Here is a 26,180-nt window from a genome sequence, read left to right as displayed (position 1 = left end):
AGACAAGTTAATTTGTTTTAAGGTAATTCCTTATAGATGATAGATGGAAGACTTGAACTCAGGATCATCTGCAGAGTTGGAATGTTGTCTGTAGGGGGAAAAAGTGTTATATACTCAACAATCGCAGATACTTGGGAAGTTAGGAAGGAGTTCAAGGCCAGCCTGAGGTATGTAGTGAGTTCCAGGCCATCCTAAACAACATAATGAAGCCATGTCTCAAGAGAATAAAAACAAAGCCGACAGTAGTGGCTCACACCTGTAAGTCTAGTTTACTTAGGCGGCTGGGATCTGAGGATCTCGGTTCAAAGCCAGCCTGGGCAGGCAAGTCCATGAGACTCTTCAATTAACCACCAGAAAATGGAAGTGGCATAGTGGCTCAAGTGGTAGAGTGCTTGCCTTGAGCTGAGGAGCTCAGGGACATCATCCAGGCCCAGAGTTCAAGCCCTATGTCCGACAAAAAAAAACACGTATTTAAGTAAGCCCTCAGTATTTGATGTTTGGTATTAATGTGTTTTGGGGTTTTTTTGTTGTTGTTGTTTTTGTCGGTCATTGGGGCTTGAACACTGCTGTCCCTGCACTCTTCAGCTCAAGGCTAGCGCTCTCCCACTTGGGCCACAGTGCCACTTCCCATTTTCTATTGGTTTATTGGAGATGAGAGTCCCCTGGACTTTCCTGCCTGGGCTGGCTTTGAACTGAGATCCAAAGATCTCAGCCTCCTGAGTAGCTAGGATTATAGGTGTGAGCCACCGGCGCCCAGCTTGTTTTGTGTGTTTTTTGTTTTTAAACTATTCCTTGCTTACCACCATATTTCAGAGTGGTTATCTTCTTCCTTTTTTTATTTGCACTTGAATTCAAAGTTTTGTACTATCACTTAGCTTTTTTGCTCAAGGCTGGCACTGACACTTTGAGCCACACCTGCAGTTCCACCTTTTTGCTGATTAGAGATAAGAGTCTAATTGGGAGCTTACTCCTGTAATCCTAGCTACTCAGGAGGTTGAGATAGAGGATTAAGGTTCAAAGCTAGCCAGAGCAGAAAAGTCCCTGAGATTCTTATCTCCAGTAAACTACTCAGAAAAAGCCTGAAGTGACGATGTGGCACAAGTGGTAGAGCACTAGTCTGGAGAATAAAGAAACCCCAAGTTCAAGCCTTAGGCCTGGCTAAAAAAAAAAAAAAAAGGCCTCTCAGACTTTTCCGTTAAGGCTGTCTTCAGACCACTATTCTCAGATTTCAGCCTCGAGTAGCTAAGATTACAGGAGTCAGCCACCACCAGCACTGAGCGAATTATTGCTTTGTGGTTTTTTGTTTGTTTTAGTCATAGGGCTTGAGGACAGGGCCTGGGCTCTGTCCCTGAGCTCTTTCTATCAAGGCTAGCTAGCACTCTGTCACTTTTTCTGGTGGTTAGTTGGTTTAAGTCCATGAGATGTACTTTCCTGCCTGGCTTGGCTTTGAACCATGATCCTCAGATCTCTTCTTCTTGAGTAGCTAGAATTACAAGTGTGAACCACTGGCACCCTGGTGTTTGTTTTTTAATGAAACACTTGGACATGGAAGACTTCATATATATATAGTTGTTTTAAAAATATGAATAAATTCATCTATTAAGTGTAGTCATGTGAGTGACCTTTCCCTTATGACTTTTCAGCTCATATTCGCCATATTTAAAAAATTTGTATATTTTATGGTTTTTTTTTTTCTTTTGCAGTTCTGGGGCTTGAACTCAGGGCCTGGGCGCTGTCCCTCAACTTCTTTTGCTCAAGGCTATCTCTAGTACTTGAGCCACAGTGCCACTTCTGGCTTTTTCTATTTATGTGGTACTGAGGATTCGAAACCAGGGCTTCATGTGTGCTAGGCAAGCACTCTTACCACTGAGCCACATTCCCAGCCCTATTTTATGATGTTTTGACATCATGAAGTATACAAGGGACCTTGCTGGCTGGGAAGACTAGGACCAGTGTTTTGTTTTGTTAATTTGGTGCTGGGGATTGAAAAGACTAGCTAATACTTAAGAGATCTTTAACCACTTGTCAGTGAACCTGTTTTTCATATTCAGAGCAAACAATCTTGAGCCAACTAGGTGGCTCCATTCTAGCTACTCAAGATTCTGAGACCTGTAAAATTGTTTGTAGTTCAAAACCAGAAAAGTCTCTGTTTCCAAATAACAAGTAAAATAAATGCCAGACTAGAGGAATGGCCCAATGATAGCAAGCAAGCCAAATGAGAACATGAGGCCCCATCAAGCTCTCTGGTACCAGCAAATAAACAAGCCAAGAAACAAAGCAGACAGTCCTGTGTGTTCCATTCCCAGTCAGTTCACATACTAGCCCAAATATTCCTTTGTATTGATTACCCATAGCCATGTACCAGATAACTAGGGATTGCCCATTGACAGTATTCAGCTAATCTTAACCTATTCTACTCTGTCCTGCTTGTTTTGATTTTTTCCTCTGGAAAACAGTAAACGCTCTGGCCTGTGCTTTCTCCCTAGTAGTATCTTTTGCCTCTTGACCAAATCCGGTGCTTCCCTTTGTAGCCTTTAGTGTCTTTCTTTGGAAATGTTAAGTAATTCTTGCAATGGCATCTACCTCTTTATGTTTCCTTCAATTAAGATCCTATGGATACAGTTGAAACATTCCTACTTACTACATTCTGTTTTCTTCTTTGTCTTTTCCTTTGCCATCTCCTTCTATCTCAATTCTCTCTCTTCTTCTTTTTCTCCTATTTTTGGCAACAGTGCCTTGAATGTAGTCCAGGCTGATCTCACAATTTTCCTGCCTTTTCCTGCCCCAGTGTCTCCTGCCCCAGCCTTCAATCATACCCAGCTTTTTTTTTTTCCTTCCATTTTGTTACTAAATGTAACCCCCCCAAAAAAGGGGGGGGGCGTAGTTCTTTATTTATACTAGATTACTTAGAAAATTACCATGGAAATACCTGTTTTCTTGTTAATTTTCTTTTGACCACCGGCCATCCAAACCCAAACTCTGTCTACGAAAGAGTTATCTTTTATGTGCATTTTGACTCATTTGTTTGCCTTAACATAGTATGTCTATGTAATGTACAAAAGTTCTGAATTTAAGAGTACTCCGTCGCAGTTTAGATGCATTTTTTGTATGGTTCACTATAGTTAGTAGGATAATAAAACTTTTGATTTGTGTTTCTAGTTATAAATATATTCAATAATGTCCCAAATTATGTCTGGTGTTTAAGCATTGGCGATGTTTTTCTGTTAATTTTTTGTTTCTCTTAATTCTTACTACATTGCCAGATATTGGAGTATCCAGATAATAGACCTACCTGCTAGTTTGTTATATTTGATAGCATATCCACTTATTTCGTTTGTACTTCTTACTAATCCATAGTAAGGTTTATATTGTTTAGAAGGTTTTGTTCTTTTTTAAAACCTGGGCGTTGTCCCTGTGCTCTTTTGCTCAATGTGAGTGCTCTACCACTTGAGCCACAGTGCTACTTCTGGCTTGTTTTAGTAGTTTATTGGCGATAAGAATCTCAAGAAAGCCGGGCGCCGGTGGCTCACACCTGTAATCCTAGCTACTCAGGAGGCTGAGATCTGAGGATCGCGGTTCAAAGCCAGCCCGGGCAGGAGAGACCATGAGACTCCTATCTCCAATAAACCACTAGAAAACCGGAAGTGGCGCTGTAGCTCAAGTGGCAGAGCGCTCGCCTTGAGCTGAAGAGCTGAGGGACAAGTGCCCAGGCCCAGAGTTCAAGCCCCACAACCGCCAAAAAAAAAAAAGAATCTCAAGAAATTTCCTGCCCAGGCTGGCTTCGAACTTTGATCCTCAGATCTTCAGCCTCCTATGTAGCTAGGATTGCTAGCCACTGGTGCCTGGCTTGTTAATTCTTTTTGAGATAGTGCTTAACCATGGAGCTTATTAGGCTGGTCACATAGTTTGTGATCCTAAATTCTGGAATTAGAGATATGCCCAACTTTGCCCAGAGTTTAAGGTGATTTTTACTGTTAGCATTTCAATATCATAGAGTACAGCAATGTTTGCGTACTGCTGTAAGAATACCTACAGTTTGATTTTCTGTGAAAGAGTAGAAACCTTAGTTTATTCTCCCAATTATCATAATCTTTAATATTGGTTTTTTTATTGTTTCTTTTAGATGTGTTGCCTATAAGAGGCTAATTTCCTTTAAATTTGCATCCATAATTCTTACAGAAGAAAGATGCTTATTTCCACTTAATGCATGAATAAATTGGAGCAGTGAGTAGCATGTTCCGTATCTGCTTTTTTATCATATTTAGCCTGGTTGGCCCTTATGTCCTTTTTTTCCCATTCTTAACGTTATATTAAACTGTCCTACGAGTGATTTTTTTTTTTTTAAGGTAGTACCTTAAGTTAAATGTTATATCCCTTCTGGTAGTGAAAGTTAATACTTTTTGGCAAGTTTCAAGGTCATAATGCCTTCAAATACAGGATCTTCCATTTCTTCAGCTTTCACTTAAAAGCAAGTTAACTTTTGGTCTTTGCTTCAGTTAAACATATAAAATAGTAATTATTAAGCTTGTTAAGATTGGCAAATCTTAAGTAAGGCACCTTATAATACATAGCTCATGTGTATTTAACATTTAGTATATACTTTTTAAGCCATACCAACTGTCAGAATTCTCTTTAAACACCTTGACATACTCTCTTACCCTCAAGGGAAATCTGCTTTGAGAAAGTGATCATGTATTAATTATTTCATTTTTTTTTTTTTCCATCTGAGGCCAGTGCTCCAACTTGCTATCTAATGCTTTACATTCATTGGCAGGCACCCCACCACCTGAGTCATGTCTTCAGTCCCAGTTTTTTTTAAAGGGCTGTGTATGTGTGTGTGCATGCATGCACATATGCATGTGTCTGTATGTGTGCGTTTGTGCACCTGTGCCAGTCTTGTGGGCTTGAACTCAAGGCCAGGGCACTGCCCTTAAGGTTTTGTGTTCAAGGCTAGTGCCCTACTACTTGAGCACAGATCCACTTCTGGCTTTTGCTGGTTAATTGAAGATAAGAGCTGGGCTGGCTTTGAACTGTGATTCTCAGATCTTAGTCTCCCAAGTGTTAAGTTACAGGCCACTGGTATTTAAAGGGCTAAAGAAAAAGTTGAAGAGTTGTTTTCTTTTTTTTGTACTTGTAGACATTTGTCTGCAATGTCCTCAAATCTTTTAGGAGAGGGTTTTGTGCATTTGTTTAAATATGTTTCATTTCTTCTTCTATGTGTGTGTGTGTTTTATGTGTGCCAGTACTGGGTCCGAACTCAGGGTGTTGCACTCTTCCTTAGCTTTTTTGCTTAAGGCTGGTGGTATTCTCTCACTTGAGTTACACCTCTGCTTTCAGCTTTTTGTTAGTTAATTGGAGACTTTTCTGCCCATGCTGGCTTTGTACTATCATACTCAGATCTCAGCTTTCTGAGTAACTAGGACAACAGTGTGAGCCACTCACACCAGACCATTTCTTAATTCTTAATTATCAATACTATCAGATTAAATATACTATCAGATTAGACAGTTTAGTTCTGGATCATTTACTAGATTTGGTTATCATGTGTCTTTTGGCTCTGTTCTGACATTTTAATCTTTTTCTTTGAGGGGGTAAATAAATTTATTTACCTAGTGAGTTACTAAGTAGTGGTGGAACTTTTTCATTTTGAAGAGATGAGTTAACAATACAGTCTTGTTCTTATGCATAATTCTCTTATTTTCTATTTTTAATATTTTCTGGTTGGAATATGTGTGTGTGTCTTTTAGAAATACGAAGATATTCATGAAACAAAATATCAACATAGTTTAAAGTGTTGAATTTTCATTAAATACTTGTAAGAATGATTCTTGGCTACATAAGAATTATGTAGCAAGAATTTTTATAAGTATAGTGTTGACATATGTACAGAGTAGGTACAACACTTGTTTCAATGAAGGAAATTTAGTGGAAAGTTAACTTTCATCTTAAATACCAAGTTTAAGATAGTATAATCTAGGTAGAATAATTTGGATCTTATCTCTTAATCATTTCAAACATGAGTAGCTGCAAAAATTGCTTACCATAATCTCAGATAACTTGAGTTATCATAACCTAAGGTTTTTGAAGCAGTAGAAGAAAGTAAGCTTCATTAACTCATTTTAAACTTTTTTTAGGTAAATGAATTGGTGGATGCCAGAGATGTCGGCCTTGGTGCTTGGTTTGAAGCACATATACATAGTGTTACTAGAGCTTCTGATGGACATTCACGTGGCAAAACTCCACTGAAGAATGGCAGTTCTTATAAAAGGACTAATGGAAATGTAAATCATAATTCCAAAGAGAACACAAATAAATTGGACAATGTACCCTCTACGTCTAATTCAGACTCTGTTGCTGCTGATGAAGACGTTATTTATCATATCGAGTATGATGAGTAAGTGCTCATGCTATTGAGGACTTCATTCATGTTTTTGTGCATAGAAACAAGCCTGGTGTTTCTACATTATTTTAGTCTTTCTGAAGAAATCTTTTAGAGGTCATGTATAATCTATTACTTTTTGTTTGGTTTGGTGATTGTTACCTAGTGAGTAAGGTCCCTTCAACTCCTAGTCATCTGGTGTGTAAGTGGTTTGTTTTCACCATCCAAATATTTGGCTTAATTTAGGATGTTCAGGTTTCTGTTCGTCTTTTTACTATAAACAGTATTTTGTAACATGGAACATTAGAAAAGGTAAAATATTTTAAAGAGCTTTTTATTGAAATAATTTACATATAAATTGTTTGGTTCAATGGGTACAATTTAATGTTTTTTAAACACATTCACAGGATTATACATTATTACAAACCAAGTTTAGAATATTTTTTGTTCCTCTAAAAGGAGTTTCATTCTCATTAGAAGTAACTCTCCAATCCTCTGACAAAATATATTCGGAAATACTACTACGGAAATGGTGTTCAGACTTGGCCTTGGGAGCCTAGACTAACACAAATTTTAGTTATTCCTTGAAAAGTATTTCAGAGCAAGGTGCTGGTGGCTCACACCTGTAATCCTAGCTACTTAGGAAGCTGAGATCTGAGGATCATACTTCAGAGCCAGCCTAGATAAGAAAGTTAGACTTAAATCTCTAATTAACAAATTTTCAGTATAAAATTTACTGTTTGGATAAATTCAGTAAATGTTACTAAAAACACTACATGAACTTAAGTCTCCTCTCAAATGATACCTTTATGTATTGAAAATATGTTACCAAGTTCTTGTTGTGTATAAGAGTTCAAATTCTTATATTGGTGTGAATGATGATATAAGAAAACTTATATGCCTGGAAAGTGATTTAAAAAAATAGAGCCCTTTAAGAAATAGAACCCTTTAAGTTTTCTTTTTCTGATACTTCTTGTAGTTATGGCTAGCCTACTTACTGATAATTTGTAATGAGCCATCATTTTGCTTTTTATCTGTAAGGGTTGCCAGTCAGGCCGAAGAGAGTCTATTAGAGGAACCAAACCACCTGCCTGCACCAGATGTAGGTATTCAGAGCATTGTGTAGTGTGTAATGGAGAGAGAGATTGTATAGGGAAAGATGAGGAGGAGGTGTGGTCACAGGGGATATGGAAGTGATTCCCTATCCTTTTGCTGACTCAGTCAGGTAATTAACAGTTTCAGGTGATTACTAGTTTTGGGCAGGTGATTTCTGGTGAAACTACATGCTGTTCTTCATGAAGGGGAAGGGGGCTATTCTCCCAGGCAGACCTAACATCATCATGATTAAGGATAATGGAACCAATAATGAGAATGAGTATAAAGTTAGGGCATTTGCCATAACTAATAATATTGATGAGTATGGGAGTACAATAGAAAAGAGGTTAGAGTCAGTGTATGGAGATAGTAAGTTTATATGTCATGGCATAGTGGCAGCGTTAGTTGTGGGAGACTTTGGCCAGGAAGTAGTGTTTTAAATTCTTCACTGAGTTTTCTCTTGACAAGCTGGAGAAATTACTAGGAAAACTGCTATGTAAGATCTCAATCTAGCTAATAAAATTTTTTATTTGGTTAAAATACTTTGCAGAATGGCACAAAAAGAAACAACAGTACTGTATGAAGATTTAAACATGAACTGAATCAAAGCTTAATATGCTTCACAGATTTTTTTATTGGGGGGGCAGTTAGTACTGGTCCTGAGGCTTGAACTCAAGCCTTAGGTGCTGTCCTTGAGCTTTTTTGTTCAAGGTTAGCAGTCTACCACTTGAACCATAGCTCTATACCTGGCTTTTGGGTTCTCTCTCTCTTTCTTTCTTTTCTTTTTTTTTTTTTTTTTTTTTTGTTGTTGTTGTTGGTTGTGGGCCTGAACTCTGGGCCTGGGTGCTATCCCTGAGCTCTTCAACTCAAGGCTAGCTAGTGCTCTATCACTTAAGCCATAGTACTGCTTTTGGCTTTTTCTGCTTTTGTGGTGCTGAGGAATTGAACCCAGGGCCTTATGCATGCAAGGCAAGCAGTCTACCACTGAGCCACCTTCCCCAGCCCCCCTTTTTGTGTTCTTAATTAGAGATAAGCATCTCATGGATTTTACTGTCCCACTGTCTTCAAACCATGATCCTCAGATTACAGCCTCTTCAGTAGTTAGAATTATAGGTATGAGCCACTGGTGCCTGACAGCTTCAAGGTTTTATTTTTATTTTTTATTTTTTTGGGTCTGGTCGTGGGGCCTGAACTCTGGGCCTGGGCGCTGTCCCTCAGCTCTTCAGCTCAAGGCTAGTGCTCTACCACTTGAGCCACAGCGCCACTTCCGGCTTTTTCTTATGTGGTGCTGAGGAATCGAACCCAGGGCCTCGAGCATGCAAGGCAAGTGCTCTACCACTGAGCCAACTTCCCAGCCCAGCTTCAAGGTTTTAAAGTCTGATTTTAAAGTAAGATGATATAGAGAATAGACCCAAATGCTTGAGTTTGGTGTAACATTAAGAGCAAAAAGCACAGTATCTTAATGTTTACTTGGCTATCATACAGTGGGGTTACAATTACATGGGCAAGGTAATGAGTACATTTCTTATCAAGCATTGTTGCTTCCTCCTTTGTTTCCCCTTCCCATATCTCCCCCCCGCCAAAGTTGTAAAGTTTGGTTTTTGACATAACATCTTTTTTTTGTTGTTGTTGGTCGTGGGGCTTGAACTCTGGGCTTAGGTGCTGTCCTTGGCTCTTCAGCTCAAGGCGAGCACTCTATCGCTTGAGCCACAGCACCACTTCCAGTTTCCTAGTGGTTTATTGGAGATAAGAGTCTCACGGACTTTCCTGCCCAGGCTGGCTTTGAACCGTGATCCTCAGATCTCAGCCTCCTGAGTAGCTAGGATTACAGGCGTGAGCCACCAGTGCCCCTGACTCAACATAACATCTTAGACAGCTCATTAATGGAGAAAATGTCTTGATTAGAATGAATGTCAATAGTAAAAAAAAGAATCTAGGTCCAAAATACATAAGAAATCTAAAATATTCTTCCATGAGTTAAATGTTTCAGTCTTGGTAACCCAAAGGTATAATAGATGAACTTCCTTTAAAATAAAAGATAACAGAAATGGGGCTGGGAAGGTGGCTGAGTGATAGAGTGCTTGCCTAGCATGCATAAGGTCCTGGGTTCCATTCCTCAGTACCACATAAGCAGAAAAAGCCAGAAGTGGCACTGTGGCTGAAGTGGTAGGGTGCTAGCTTTGAGCTAAAGACCTGAAGGAGAGAGGCCAGGCCCACAGTTCAGGCCCCCTGACCAACTAAAAATAAAAAAAATAAAAAGAACTGTATTAAAGACAGTGTAAAATATATAAAATAGTGGATAAAAATCTGTATAACAAATGGATGGTATAATGTCCTAAAAAGAGTGTCTTTATGATCTGATCTGAATATGATAATCTTTTCTTCATGGTCATTAGAACAAATAAGTTTTAAAAAATGATGGACTACTTGCTAATTTTAATAAATCATCAAGTTCTTTGGATTAAAAAAGGATATATTGAAGCAGGGTACCAGTGGCTCATGCCTGTCATCCTAGCTTCTCAGGACACTGAGATCTGAGGATCATGGTTCAAAGCCAGATGGGGCAGGAAAGTCCATGAGACTTATCTCCAAGTAACCACCAGAAACCAAGTGGCTCTTTGGCTCAGGTGGTAGATCCCTTTCCTTGAGCTGAAGAGCTCAGGGACAGTGCCTAGGCCTAGAGTTCAAGCCCCAAGACTGACCAAAAACAACAACAACAACAAAAAAAAACCAACAACACTGAAGATTGCTGTTGGAGCATTTCCTCGATTCTGTCCCAAAGAGACAGTCATCTTGTGTTGCTTTGATTGGTCCCCAAACTCCTGTGCTTGAGTGATCCTCTTAGCTTCTCAAGTGGCTGTAACTGCAGGCCCATGCTGCTGTGCCCATCTGTGATAAACATTGGTTGAATATTAAGCTTAGGTGAGTCAATAGAATGTAGCTGTCAAATGGGTGATGTTGCGATTATACTGGACTGGCTGTTCCATATCCATAATATTATCCTCCAGCTCCCATGCTTTAAAAACAATACCAACACGACCAGGTTCATGATGGTAAAAACCAAAATATAAACTTGTAAATCACAATGAAGAGTAATAGAAAGAACTAAATATTTAGCTTGAAAAACTTGAAACATAAGAACTTTTATTGTGAACGCTGTCTAGTGGGAATTTCTATATAACACACTGGTAAGTTTCAGGATTAACCAACCTACACTCAGATCTCTTAAAGGCAGAGAATAATTTGACTTGAGAAGTAGCCAATTTGGAAACAAGCATTGGCTATCTTCCACTTTAGAGACTTTGTTAAGTTACCATTGCCAAATGTGCTGGTACTAATTGTGCTGCTACTGAGAATTGACTTCAGGGCCTTAAGCTTGGTAGGCAATAGAGAATTTACAAAGTTAGTGATTGTAGATGACATTTATCTTCAGTGTAATTTTTACTTCCAAAACATTGTTTCTCAGGTTCACCTTTTTAATACTTTAAGTGGGCTATCATCCTATTCCAGTTATGTACTAACTAGGTACTACCATAGTTTTATCAGTAAACTAGCTGTTTTTCTCATACTAGAGTAAGCTGAAAGCATTTTGTCTATTTGACAAACTTGTACATTAGCATTACCTCCAAATCTCTGAGAACCTTGAGCCAGTTGTCCTTAAGCATAGGTGAGAGAGGTATCCTACATGGGATTCTACATGTACTCCACTGTTTGAGCCATGCCTCTGGTTTGTTTTTTGGAGACTTTTCTGCTGGGCTAGCCACAAACTGTAACTCTTCAGATCTCATCTTTTTTATTCTTTGTTATTTTAATTGCTATTAAATGATACATCTATCATCGCTTTTTGTTTGTTTGTTTTTGTCAGTTGTGGGGCTTGAACTCTGGGCCTGGGCGCTGTCTCTCAGCGCTTCAGCTCAAGGCTAGCACTCTGCCACTTGAGCCACAATGCCACTTCTGGTTTTCTGGTAGTTAATTGGAGATAAGAGTCTCACGGACTTTCCGCCCCAGCTGGCTTTGAACTGTGATCCTCAGATCTTAGCCTTCTGAGTAGGATTATAGGCATGAGCCACTGGTGCCTGGCATTACTCTTATTTTATTTGAACTCAGCCAATGTGGTTAGTGTTCCAAGAGAAAAATTAAGACTATAGATCTAGAAACTATTTTTGTTTTTTGTGCTGGTACTGAGAAGTGACTTCAGGGCCTCAAATTTGCTAGGCAAGCACTCTACCATTGGGCCATGTCCCCACCTGTAAATCGATTTGAAAAGCACCTTTTAGTGGACTTTTACAACTTAGCTGTGAGGAGAGCTACCTCCCTTTCCTACCCCACAAAACCCTGATAATGGGAACAAATTATACCTGAATGAAAGCTCTACTTTCAGAGGTATTTTTCTGCAAAAAAAAAAAAAAAAAAAAAAGGGATTAAAAGTAAACAAATGTCAAAGTAATATAGTCAATTATAAATTATTAGTCAGGAAGACACCAGGTTTTCTCTAATTTTGGTAAGCTTGCACTTGTTCACTATGCCTGAGTGTTCTTTATTCCTATCAGATATGTTCTGCTTAACATATTAAAAGTTGAGTTGAACAGTTGTAAGGATCCTTCAACATCCAAATTCACGAAAAAGTATTCTTGAGAAAGTAGATCCTGAAGCTACTGATGAAAAGCAGCAGGAATCTTGAGACAATAATTTCCCTAGTGTTTCTGACAGGTAATATCTATGGAATATCTCACAGTACTTTAGATAATGTTAAGCCTTATGTGCTGTATTTTCAACTCACTTTTTTTTTTTTTGTCGGTTGTGGGGCCTGAACTCTGGGCCTGGGCACTGTCCCTCAGCTCTTCAGCTCAAGGCTAGTGCCCTACCACATGAGCCATAGCACCACTTCTCGCTTATTTTCTGCTTATGTGGTGCTGAGGAATCGAACCCAGGGCCTCATGCATGCAAGGCAAGCACTCTACCACTGAGCCAACTTCCCAGCCCCTCAACTCACTTCTTATAAGTAGGGTTTTTTGTTTGTTTTGTACCAGTACTGTGGCTTGAACTTGAGGCCTTAAACACTCTGCTTGGCTTTTGGGATCATAGCTTACACTCTACCACTTGATCCATACCTCCAGTCCAGCTTTTTTCTTAGTAATGGAGATAAGAGCCTCATAAACTGCCTGGTTTCAAGCTGCAATCTTTGTATCTCTGCCTCCTGTACTCAACTTACAGGCATGAACCACTGACATTTACCTATAATAATGTTCTTTTTGTTTGTTTGATTTTCTTTTTCTTTTTTCTTTTTTTTTTTTTTTTTGCCAGTCCTAGGGCTTGAACTCAGGGCTTGGGCACTGTCCCTGAGCTTCTTTTGCTCAAGGCTAGCACTCTACCACTTGAGCCACACCACCACTTCCGGCTTTTTCTGTTTATATGTTATGGAGGAATCAAAACCCAGGGCTTCATCAAGCACTCTTCCACTAAGCCACATTCCCAGCCTTGATTTTGTTTTTCTTAAATAGTAATTCATTTAGGTCTAAGTCCTATGATAAGAAAGTGATAAGTAAATATGGAGATTATTAGTGGTATTTTTGTTCATGTGTAAATGTTGTGGTATTCGAATTTATGTTAACTATTACAGATATTGTAATAGTTAACATAAATAACTGAGAGCTATTGTTTATAGGTTACAAATAATGGTAAATTATTCTATAGGGCAGTTGATGAATAGGCTAATATCTTTTGCAACTGAGTCTAGTTTAGCCCACAATTGCATATGATGGATAGGCATATTTAGACTAAGGATTATACTTTGGTTAGTTGTTGGCAAGATTTGAAGTAGATGAGATGAGCTCCAGTTTCTGTCTAATTAATATGATTCCTGATACAATTGGGAATTTTGCATTTTGATTCCTGATACAATTGGGAATTACTTCTGGAGTCTAAAAGTGGAATTGGGCTAGTTCTAACTGATAGGTTTATTATAAGGACTAGTGGTGGTTAATGGCTTTTAACAGTCCATTGTCCTGATTGAAGCATATTTGTGATAATAGCCATTATTAGGATTAAGGATTTTGTTTGCTTGTATTAAAAGTATTTGATAGCAGCTTCTGTGGAGTGGGTAATTGATTTGCAATTAGGATGGGAATAATAGCACGCTTATTTCTAAATCCACTAAAATTAATAGTACTGTGATTATAATATCTGAAAGAAGAGTTGGTATAACTTCGGAGTAATTTTTTTTTTGGGTCCAGTTGTGGGGCCTGAACTCTGGGTCTGGGCGCTGTCCCTCAGCTCTTCAGCTCAAGACTAGCGCTCTACCACTTGAGCCACAGCGCCACTTCTGGCTTTTTTCTTTTTGCTTATGTGGTGCTGAGGAGTCGAACCCAGGGCCTTGAGCATGCAAGGCAAGTGCTCTACCACTGAGCCACCTTCCCAGCCCATGGGGTAATTTTTTTTTTTTAATTATTAGTGAGCCAGACACTGGTGTCTCATACCTATAATCCTACTCAGGAGGCAGATCTTTTGATGGTGGTTCAAAGCCAGCCTGGGCAAGAAAGTTCGTGAGACTTTTATCTCCGCTTAACCTTCAGAAAACCAGAAGTGACGCTGTGACTCAAAGTGATAGAGCACTATCCATGAGCAAAAGAGCTTAAGGATAGCACCCAGGCCCTGAGTTCAAACTCCACATCCAAAAATACATAAATAATCATTATTTTTTATTGTTATTATAAATATAATGTACAAAGGGGTTACTGTTTCATAGGTCAGGTAATGAGTCCATTTCTTTTTGGACAGTGTCATCCCTTTTCTCCGTTTTTTCTACCTGTCCCAGCCCTCGTTGTAAAGTTCATTTTATTTTTTTCTGGCACTCCTGGGACTTGAACTCAGGGCCTGGCCACTGTCTCCGAGCTTCTTTTGCTCAAGGTTAGTACTCTACCACTTGAGCCATGGTGCCACTCCTAGCTTTTTCCCAGCTCCTGTGTAGTTCATTTTCAACATAGTATCTACTGAGTACCACTACTGCATTTCTTTACCCTTTGTCTAACCATTTCTGTGCACCCCTTTCCCCCCACCCCTCACCCAAAGACAGATGAATGAACAAACAAGTCAAAAAGAAAAGAAAAACTGTTGTTTGTGCTTCCTGGGATTCATTTCAATAAGTATTATTTTATGTTATCAGAGGCATTGTACCTTTGTGTTCCTCCCCTAAGAGTATCTTCCTTTGGTCTCACTGTGAATGCCTAAAGTCCTGTATAATTTATTATGGCTGTGTAAAATTTCATTGTGTATAAGCACTGCATATTTTGGATCTCCTCATCTATTGAGGGCATCTGGGCTGTTTTCACAACTTGGCTAGTATGAATAGTGCATCAATAGACATGCATGTGCAAGTGCCTTGATAGTATCCTGACTTGTAACATTCTAGGTAGATGCCTAGGAGTGGTATGGGTGGGTCATAGGGAAGTTCTATGTTTAGTTTTTTTGAGGACCCTTCAGACCACTGTCCATAGTGATTGTATTTGTCTATATTCCCACAGCAGTGCAGTAGGGCAGGGGGATAATAACTAATCAGATATAATTATTATATTTGAGGAGGAGTACTTGATAATAATGATGGGTATAGATGTTTTGTTGTATGCATAAGGCTAGTGTTGAGGGTGGAAGTGTTTTTCATAATGAATAAAGGACCGTACAGAAGTCTGGGAATAGGAAACTTAGATTCATAGAATGAAATACTTGAAATTGAGGATATTATTAATAAAATTATTTGTATAAATTTCTGGCACGTGGAGATTATAAGCACTATTAGGAAAAAGATTGTTGTCAAAGCATTTGTCATAATATTAATATCTTTTCTATGCAGAATAGAGCAAATAGGCCTGTGACATATTTGACATTGAAACCTGAGACAATTTTGATCCTCCTACCAACTCTGAGGAGCTTAGTTTTTACTCTTATTTTTATTTGTTTATTTTTGGGTCTGGTCGTGGGGCCTGAACTCTGGGCCTAGGCGCTGTCCCTCAGCTCTTCAGCTCAAGGCTAGTGCTCTACTACTTGAGCTACAGAGCCACTTCCGGCTTTTTTCTTCTTGCTTATGTGGTGCTGAGGAATCGAACCTAGGGACTCAGGCATGCAAGGCAAGCGCTCTACCACTGAGCCACCTTACCAGCCCTATTTTTTACTTTTAAATAAAGCATATTACAATGGTTATTATCGTATAAATAATCACATGTGATTGAGATAATTATATAGTAAAATGTATTTGTCGATGAAACTGTTAGTAGAATAATGGCTTAGATAACTTCATATGAGCTTATTCTGGGGCTGGGAAGGTGGCTCAGTGGTAGAGTGCTTGTCTTGTATGCATAATGCCCTGGGTTAGATTCCTCAACACCACATAAGCAGAAAAAGCCAGAAGTGGTGCTGTGGCTCAAGTGGTAGAGCACTAGCCTTGAGCTGAAGAGCTGAGGGACGGGGCCCAGGCCTAGAGTTAAGGCCCCACAACTGACCAAAAAAAAAAAATTTTTTTTTTTTTTCCCCTTAGAATTTTTTTTTTTTATTGTAAAGATACTATACAGAGGGTTACAGTTACATGAGTGAGGTAATGAGTACACTTCCACTTCCTCTTGAACATTGTTACCCCTCCATTGTTTTCCCCCTACCATCCCCTCCCTCCCTCCCTTCCCCAAGGTTCTATTTTTTTTTTTTTTTTTTCTGATTGTGATTAAGTGATTACTTAATTTCCGGAAATTCACAGTATTGTGGAATAATGATGCTCATTTAAAGTCACAAGTTCATTCTAACTTTCCTGGAGCAAATTGTCTATCACAGTCTGTAATATATAACGGTGCTCATATGTTATATACCATATATGTGATCAGCAGCATGGGGATATTTAGTAGTGGTTCAACCAGATGAGTGGGAGTTCTTTGTTTCTTAAGTCCTGTTAGTTTTGTCATATCACCTAACATTTTGGATTCATCATCCACTTATCAGGGAGACCATGTACTGTTTGTCTCTTCGTTCTTGGCTTACCTCGCTCAACATGATTCCTTCTAGCTCCATCCATTTCCCTGCAAATGCCATTATTTTGTCATTTCTAATGGCTGCATAATATTCCATTGTGTACAGATACCACAATTTTTGGATCCATTCATCTGTGGTGGGGCATCTAGGTTGTTTCCATATCCTAGCTATTGCGAACAGTGCTGCAATAAACATGGAGGTGCACGTGTCCTTGTATATTGGTTCCTGTTGTTCAGGGTAGATGCCTAGAAGTGGTATGACTGGGTCGTAAGGGAGGTCAATCTTTAGCTTTCTAAGGACCCTCCAGACTGCTTTCCAAAGTGGTTGTATGAGTGTACATTCCCACCAGCAGTGTAATAGCGTTCCTCGTTCTCCACATCCCCTCCAGCATTTGTCGTTGGCTGATTTGTGGATGTGGGACATTCTGACTGGGGTAAGGTGGTATCTCAGGGTTGTCTTTATTTGCATTTCCTTCACCACCAGGGATGATGAACATTTCCTCATGTGTTTCTTTGCCATTTTTATTTCTTCATTTGAGAAGTCCCTCTTTAGTTCCCTTGCCCATTTAGTAATTGGTTTGTTGGGTTTGGGAGGGATTAGTTTCTTGAGTTCCCTGTATATACAGGATGTTAACCCCTTGTCTGATATATTGCTGGTAAATACTTTTTCCCAATTAGTTGGTTGTCTTTCTAGCTTGGTTGCGATAGCTTTATCTGTGCAGAAGCTTTTTATTTTAAGGTAGTCCCATTTGTCGAGTCTCTCTCCAATTTGTTGTGACCCTGGGACTCTGTTCAGGAAGTTCCTTCCTGTGCCTATTAGTTCAAGTGTCTCTCCTACTCTGTCCTGCAGTAGTTTCAGAGATTCAGGTTTAATGTTAAGGTCTTTAATCCATTTTGAGTTGATGTTGGTGCATGGTGATAGGCTGGGGTCCACTTTTAGTTTTCTGCATGTGGCTGCCCAGTTTGACCAGCACCAGCGGTTGAAGAGGCTGTGTTTCTTCCATTGTATGTCTTTGGCTCCTTTGTCGAATATCAGCTGGCTGTAGGCCTGTGGATTTATTTCTGGATCTTCTATTCTGTTCCATTGGTCTTCGGGTCTGTTTTTGTGCCAGTACCATGCTGTCTTTGTTATTATAGCTCTGTAGTAGAGTTTGAAGTTCGGCATGGATAGCCCTCCCATATTGTCTTTATCCCCTAGAATTGTTTTGGCTATTCTAGGTCTTTTGTTGTTCCATATGAATTTTTGGACTGTTTTCTGTATTTCAGTGATGTACGTCATTGGGATTTTAATAGGAATTGCGTTGAATTTGTATATTAGTTTTGGAAGTATTACCATCTTTACTATATTAAGTCGGCCTATCCAGGAGCATGGGAGGTCTTTCCATTTCCTAGTGTCTTCTGCAATTTCTTTCTTTAACTTTTTATAGTTCTCATTAAATAGTTCTTTTACATCTTTGGTTAGGTTAATTCCTAAATATTTTATTTTTCGGGAGGTTATTGTGAATGGGGTTGCTCCCTTTATTTCCCTCTCTTCCTGTACATTATCAGTGTATAGGAAGGCAACTGATTTTTGTGGGTTTATTTTGTATCCTGCTATTTTGCCGAAGTGATTTATGATTTCTAAGAGTTTGGGGATGGAGTTTTTGGGATCGTGGAGGTATAGTATCATGTCGTCTGCAAAAAGGGATAGTTTAACTTCTTCTTTCCCTATGCGGATCCCTTTAATGTCTTTTTCTTGCCTTGGTTCTAGGACTATATTGAAGAGGAGTGGAGACAGTGGGCATCCTTGCCTTGTTCCTGATTTTAGGAGAATTGGTTGCAGCTTTTCCCCATTAAGTATAATATTGGCTATTGGTCTGTCATAAATGGCTTTTATTGTTTTTAGAAATGTTCCTTCTATTCCTATTTTCTCCAGAGCTTTTAGCATGAATGAATGTTGAATTTTGTCAAAGGCCTTTTCTGCATCTGTAGCGATAATCATGTGATTCTTGACCTTGGCTCTGTTGATATGTTGGATTACATTTATTGACTTACGTATGTTAAACCATCCCTGTGTCTCTGGGATGAAGCCTACCTGGTCATAATGAATTATTTTTTTTATGTGTTTCTGGATTCTGTTAGCTAGAATCTTGTTAAGGATCTTTGCATCTGTGTTCATCAAGGAGATTGGCCTGTAATTCTCCTTTTTGGTTGGGTCTTTGCCTGGTTTGGGGATGAGTGTGATATTGGCTTCGTAGAATGAGTTTGGGATAGCTCCTTCCTTCTCTGTTTCTCTGAAGAGCTTGAGGAGTATGGGTATTAGTTCTTGTTTAAAGGTCTTATAGAATTCTGCTGTGAATCCATCTGGTCCTGGGCTTTTTTTTGTTGGAAGACTTTTGATAGCTTCCTGTATCTCATTATAGGATATTGGCTTATTTAATTGGTTAACTTCTTCTTTGCTCAGTTTGGGCAACTTGTATTTCTCTAAAAATGCATCCATTTCTGCCCGATTTTCTTCCTTTAGAGAGTATAGCTTTTGAAAGTAGTCTGTTAGAATTGTTTGGATATCTTGGGTACGTGTGGTGATGTTTCCCGTGGCATCCCTAATCCTATTAATATGGGTTTCCTCTCTTCTTTTTTTAATTAATCTAGCCAATGGGCCATCAATTTTGTTTATTTTTTCAAAGAACCAGCTTTTTGTTTGGTTTATTTTGGTTATGGTTTTCTGATTTTCTAATTGGTTAATCTCTGCTTTTAATTTGGTTATCTGGCTTCTTCTAGTAGCTTTAGGTCCCATTTTTTCCTGTTTTTCTAGCTGTTTTAATTGCAACATGAGATTATTTACTTGGTCTGTCTCCATTCTCTTGATGTGGGCACTGAGGGCAATAAATTTGCCCCTCAGGACTGCTTTTGCTGTGTCCCACAAGTTTCTTTGTGAGGTGTTTTCATTTTCATTGAGTTGTAGGAAATGCTTTATTTCTTCTCTGATCTCTTCTGTTATCCAGGCATTGTTAAGGAGTGTGCTGTTCAATTTCCATGTATTAGAGAAATTTCTGCGGTATGCTTTGTTATTGAGAGCTAGCTTGATTCCACTGTGGTCAGATAGGATACAGGGGATTATGTCGATCCCTTTGTATTTGCTTAAGTTCCTTGCATGAACTATGATATGGTCTATTTTGGAGAAAGTTCCGTGAGCTGCTGAGAAGAATGTGTACTGTGTTGTTTTAGGGTGAAATACTCGGTAGATGTCAGTTAATTCCGCTTGAAGTATGGCCTCTCTTAATTCGGTAGCTTCTTTGCCAATCCTCTGGTTGGTAGACCTGTCCTTTGGTGAGAGTGGTGTGTTAAAGTCTCCTAGTATTATCGTATTGGGATCTATTTTATTCTGTAAGTTTGAGAGCATTTGTTTGACATATCTGGGTGCACCAATATTTGGGGCATATAAGTTGATGATGGTTATATCCTCCTCTTGGATTGTTCCCTTTATTAATATGTAGTGTCCGTCCTTGTCTTTCTGTACTGATTTTAGTGAAAAGTTTATTTTGTCAGATATCAGGATAGCTACACCTGCTTTCTTACTGGGGGCGTTTGATTGGTAGATCCTTTTCCACCCCTTCACTCTGAGTTTGTTTGTATGTTTGGCTGAGAGGTGGGTCTCCTGAAGGCAACAGATGGATGGGTCTTGTTTTCTGATCCAGTCCTCAGTTCGTTTTCTCTTGATTGGCGAATTCAGCCCATTTATATTAAGAGAAAGTATAGAGAGATGCATTGTTGTCCCTGCCATTCTGTTTTCCTAAGTTTTTCTTTTTTCCTTTCCTCCTGTGCTTGCTCAGTTAGACTTTGAGTAACGCCTGTTTGGGGCAGGCCCCAGTTCCTGGCTGCTTTCTTCAGGTTGTGTCCCCACTCTTAGAATTCTTTGTAATGCTGGCTTAATGTTTATGTATTCATTTAGTTTTTCTTTGCTATTAAAAGTTTTCAGTTCTCCATCGAATGTGAATGCTAGCTTTGCCGGGTAGATCAGTCTGGGTTGGCAGTTATTGGCTCTCAGGGCTCGTATGGTGCTTTCCCAGGCTTTTCTTGCATTCATTGTTTGTGTGGAGAGATCTGCAGTAATTCTTATTTAAAAAATTTAAAAAATGAGCTTATCCTATCAATGGTATCATGTGACCCTCGTTGATCATAGAATAAACAGCCAGGTTAGATATAACTAGAATAATTAGGATTCCTGTGTTTATACTGATGAGGGCTTGAGTTATTAGTAATAAGATTCATACCATAAGTGTAAGGTGTGATGATAAATAAGATAATAGCTAATTTAGTGGTCATATTGTGGAGTTTTATGTTGTTATTTTGGTGGTGATGGTACTAGGGTTTGAACTCAGGCCCTCTTGCGTTGTAGACTGCTCATTTGGTTTAGCCTATGTTACTGGATTCAGGTTTCTAGCCCTACATTTTCCTCTTTTTTTTTTTTCTCCTAGTCCCGGGGCTTGAACTCAGGGCCTGGGCACCACTGTCCCTAAGTTGCTTTTGGTCAAGGCTATCTCTCTGCCACTTTGAGCCATAGTGCCATCTCTGATTTCCTGATGGTTAATTGGAGATAAGAGTCTCATGGACTTTTCTGCCTGGCTGGCTTCAAACTGTAATTCTTATATCGGCCTCCTGAGTAGCTAGTATGACAGGCATGAGCCACTGTCAACAGACGTCATTTTTTTTTTTTTTAAGATAGAATCTCGTGGACTTTGCTTTCCTAATCTGGTTTCAAACCATAATCCTCCATGTCTAGGCCTCCTGATTAGCTAGAGTTACAGCCTTTAGCCACCAGTGCCTATTAGGTTGTAATGGACCAAATGGGTAAACATTTGCTCCTTTTCAAAGTTGTATATATCCTAATGATTGAACCCAGGACTTATCAGTTGCTAGGAAGACTCCCTACCATTTGAGCTACTACTGCAGCCCCCTTTTTAAAAATTTATTTTATCTTATTTTTGGTTAGTCGTGGAACTTTAACTCTGGGTCTGGGCGCTGCCTCTGAGCTCTTCAGCTCAAGGTAAGCACTCTACCACTTGGGCCACAGCACCACTTCTGATTTTCTGGTGGTTAATTGGAGATAAGAGTCTCAGGGTCTTCCTGCGCAAGCTGGCTTTGAACTGTGATCCTCAGATCTCAGCCTCCTGAGTAGCTAAGATTACAGGCGTGAGTCACCAGTGCCTAGCTACTCCAGTCCTTTTATAGTAGTAATTATTATTATTATTATTATTATTATTATTATTATTATTATTATTAATTTAAGATATACTCTCCCAAAATTGTCCAGGCTGACCTCAAACACTCAATCCTCCTGCCTTTACATGGTGAGTAGCTGGAATTACAAATCTTAGCCACTATGCCTGACTTTTTCAAGATTTTTGAAGTTGTTAGCCTGTGATGCCTAGTTTTAGTTATTTTAATTATAGCTACTACAAATAGAAGTCAGTGAGCCAAATGTGCACAGAATCAAGTAGTATTTTTATATGGGAGTAACTTTTTTTATAATACAGTATATTTAAAAGATCCCAAAAATGTTTAGAGCATTGCCAAATGCAGTGATTTCTGGGTTTTGATTGGGAAAAGTAGATTTTTCTTGAATGAAATTTTGAATATAGGAAGCTTTAGTGAAATTTAGTTTCAGAACTTTGGTGAAATGACCAGTGTAACTTTTTTTTGGGGGGGGGGGGCTTGGTTGAGAGGCCTGAACTCTGGACTTGGGCACTATCCCTCAGCTTTTCAGCTCAAGGTTAGCACTCTACCACTTGAGCCATAGGGCCACTTACAGCTTTTTTTCTGGGCCAGGGCCTCATGCATGCAAAGCAAGCTTTCTACCACTGAGCTACCTTCCCAGCCCCACCAGTGAACTTTATTGCTTTTTGTTTGTTACTGCTATATTTACCAAAGACTTTAAATATTTCCTCTCACCCTCTGTGACTTGCAGAGTCTTCAATGATAATGAAAAGGTGAATGGAAGAAGTTCACATGTGACCTTATCATTGCTCTTGGATGTGTTGTAAGATACGTAGTACTTAGAATAACTATATAGATAGTTAATTTGGATTTTTCAATTTTATGCATTGTCCCTTTAGTATTTCTTAAAGAAAGTTAAAAAATTTTGCAGATTTATCCAGGAATGGTGTTTAGAATGCTGATTCTTGAGGGGATCTCACTGCTATAGGACTTGGGATTTGGCTAGGTCTCAGAAATCTGTTTTGCAAACAGGTAACCCAGGAACCTTTGAAATGTACAGAGCAATGGTTCTCTTACATACTCTAGGGTTCAGGAACTATGCTGAGAATTTGATTTGAACTTTAGGTCTTTATTTATAAGATTTTGGTGATTTTTGTTTTAATCTTTCAGCTTTAATTACCTCTTTTACTTGTTATATGGTTTTTTTTTCTTACAAATTTGCAAAATAGCTAATAATGGAAGCAAACTTTCTGGCTTATTTCTAATTAATAAAAATCATTTTGGTAAGTATTCTCAAGTCTTACTTGGAATTACCATATTTGAGGTATAACTGCTTTTAACGTAATTGTATTTTCACTATCATCAAAAGTTATCCACCATTGTTAATGTGTTTAAAAATTGAGATTTTTCATGTAATTTTTAAAACCTCAGAGTTAGCAGTTTTACATTATTTTCAATTATCTGTGAGGTTTAACTGTAAGGTGTTAAATTTCCTAATGTTATTTATTAGAGTACGAAATGCTTTTTCCATATGATATGACATTAAAGATTTTGTAAATTGGAACCTGCCTACAGATGAATGATGTCCTTATTTAAACATATTAGCCTCAGGAAGCTTAAAGACCAAGTGTTTTAGAATTATTAGCTTATAAACCACTTTTGACAATATAGTTTGACAATTATATATAGTAAACTTGTTTTTAAAACCATGAAGCTTAGTCTGTTTCTTTACAATTCAATACTAAGGGTACACTACCAATTGTCTACTGTTAGCAAAGAAAGTTTTCTTTTTAATTGGCAACAATGTCATATTGTTAAAAACATGTACTCTGAAGGATAACTCAAAAGAATCAGTGCATAGGATAACACTAAATTTATAGGGAAATGTAAGCTTTGGATATATTAAAGGGTTAACTGTGAGTCTAGACTTTCATCTCACCAAAGTACTTCTAAACTCTGAAAGACAGAATATGTTATGACTAGTAGAATAATACCTTGACTTCTGTTCTGAACACTTGAAGATCATGCTTATAAAAGAAAGAAAAAGGACCCTAGTGTCTTCCTTCCATGGGTTAGGGGCTAGATTTTGGCACAATAATGTTGACTTGATTGGTACATTCCTACATTTCTGTGCTCCAGTTGCTTGCGAATACCTCAAACCCTATTTTAGAAGTTTTTCAAATTTCCACCCCTCCCACAATATTTCATATCGTTTATACAGTCCTCAGTGCAAATAAATTCTGGAAGAAGTCAGCTGCTGGGCCAACTTGCAATAGCTTCAGCTGTACATTAATCTTCATGAAAATGAGAATGTTTTGTTAGTGGCAGCCTACACTTGAATAGTCTTTCTCTTGAGTACTAGTATATTCACTACCTACAAGTCTTTGCTCTTGTTTTTAAGAACACGGGAAACATAATAAACATTTTTCTTAGTAATTTGCATGGCATTTTATGTTTCTACCTGCTGTGGTCTGGATATGGTTTGGGTATAGTTATCCAAGAGTTCATGTGCTGGAAGCCTGTTCTTTAGTGTCCGAGGTGGTGACAATATGGAGCCTAGTAGAAACTTACTAAATAATTGAGTGAATGCTGTTGGAAAGTATTCTCAGCCACTGTTGCTCTCTAGCTTCCTGTTTTGAGATGTGATGTCTTCCACATTCGCTTTTGCAATTGTGGTATATTATTGGGGCAAATCTACTGTCCTTCACCAGGAGCCAAACTAAAGGGGCCGAACTGATTTTGGACTTTGAGCCTTGAGAACTGGGCTAAATAAACCTCTTTGACAAGTTACCCAACCTCAGCTATTTCATTATAGTAATATAGAGCCAACCAGTATGCCACCTATCTAGGTCATGGGTGTTCAGAAAAAAGAGGAGACATAATAGAATCAAGATCTTTCTCAAACGTTGTAGCCATGGCTCATTGTAGTTAAGAACTTCAGTTATGTAAGAGCAGATTTTTCTATTAATGAGTTGGACATGTTTTCATACATTTGTATGTATGGTATATATCCCAGGTACTAAAGTTTGGATGTGGTACTGGCACATTTTCTTTTCTTTCTTTTTTCAAAAAAACAAGATCTTCCTATGTATCCCAGCTGGCCTGAAACTTGATCCTCTTGCCTCAGTCTTCTGAGTGCTGGGATTTACAGGTGTGTAACACAACAACAGATGGGAAAAAATGCTGTTTTGCAGTGTAAGTGCTGTGACAAGTATACACATTTGTCTTGAGTACAAGGTAGAGAAAATATCTCTTGTATTCCTGAAGAGGAACATGGACTACCAAGGATAAAGAAGTAGTAAAGAGGACTTCTTAACAGTAATGGGTATGGAAATGTGGTAAAAGGAAATGAAATTGAAGGTAAATAAAACTTTTCAGATTAAGATCCATATTTATTGCTACCAGATTCTGTAAAAAAAATTCCTCTTAGAGGGCAGTAAAAGAAATTCATAAACACTTCAACCAAAAATAACAATTTGGAAGATTTGGAAGGTAAACCCATTTGATTGAATGGTATCTCTCTTAACTGGCCAGAGAAATCTGAAATCTCAGGAGATAAGAAGCAAATGAACAATCAAGTAAAAATGGCATTGGGGAATTTTGGGAAGGTTCAGGCCTTGGATTCACTTAGGCACTTTAGAAATAGGCACATATATGAGTAGGGTCCAGAACAAGTGGGTTGGTTAATTTCTATTGAAGAATATTTTAACTATTTCTGTTCAGAGTTTAAGCCAAGCAAAAAGACATTGTATCCAGGAATCAGGATTCAATACAGGAAATAATAGATGAAAGAGACCTGCCTAACAGTTGTAAAATAGGCCTACAGAGCATGATGTTCAGATTGGAGCTGGGCACTGGTGGCTCATGACTGTAATTCTAGCTACTCAGGAGGCTGAGATCTGAGGATCACTATTCAAAGCCAACCCTAGCAGAAAGGTCCGTGAGACTCTTATCTCCATCCAATTAACCACCAGAAAACCAGAAGTGGAGCTGTGGCTCAAAGTCGTAGAGCACTAGCCTTGAGCAAAAAAAGCTCAAGGACAGTGCCAAGTCTTTTAGTTCAAGCCCATGATTGCTGGAAGAAAAGATTTTCAGATTAAAACAGAAGGCTTTAGAAGAGATTCTCTAAAGTCCAAAGGATTAATGTCATCACTGAAGTTTTTGAACATAAAGATTTATAACTGTGGTAAAAGGGAGATAAATTAATAATAGTTACATAGAAAACTAGTACCTAAAAAGAGCGGTTAGGTACTCAGAGGAAAATGGAGTTATTGAAGAAAAATTGATTACACATGCTTCATTACTTAGTTGTGAATACTGTTAAGCAGTACGTTAAAAACTAGATATTTACAAATGACAGTGTGCTGAAGAGCAAGCAAGTTTGTCAGACCTTGTCAGAGTGGAGTCTAAACTGAGGACATGGCTCAAGTGGAAAAGCACCTTGTCCACAAGTATGAGGACCTGAGTTCAAACCGGTTTTGCCCAGCATGTGATATCTAGGG

The 26,180-nt window shown here is 38.6% G+C and overlaps 1 protein-coding gene across 1 annotated transcript in view; it reads left to right on the top strand.

Annotated features, from left to right (window-relative positions):
- Positions 1-26,180, top strand: part of Uhrf2 (ubiquitin like with PHD and ring finger domains 2) — an 81,254-nt gene that overhangs the window by 14,195 nt on the left and 40,879 nt on the right. The window contains exon 3 of the mRNA XM_070033233.1: positions 6,135-6,394. Coding sequence (XP_069889334.1) covers positions 6,135-6,394 — 260 coding nt within the window. The remainder of the gene's footprint in view (positions 1-6,134; positions 6,395-26,180) is intronic.

Source organism: Dipodomys merriami, unplaced genomic scaffold (genome assembly GCF_024711535.1).
Source record: "Dipodomys merriami isolate MVZ:Mamm:240054 unplaced genomic scaffold, mDipMer1.0.p SCAF_22, whole genome shotgun sequence".
NCBI lineage: Eukaryota > Metazoa > Chordata > Mammalia > Rodentia > Heteromyidae > Dipodomys > Dipodomys merriami.
This window is presented reverse-complemented; position numbering and strand designations above follow the sequence as displayed.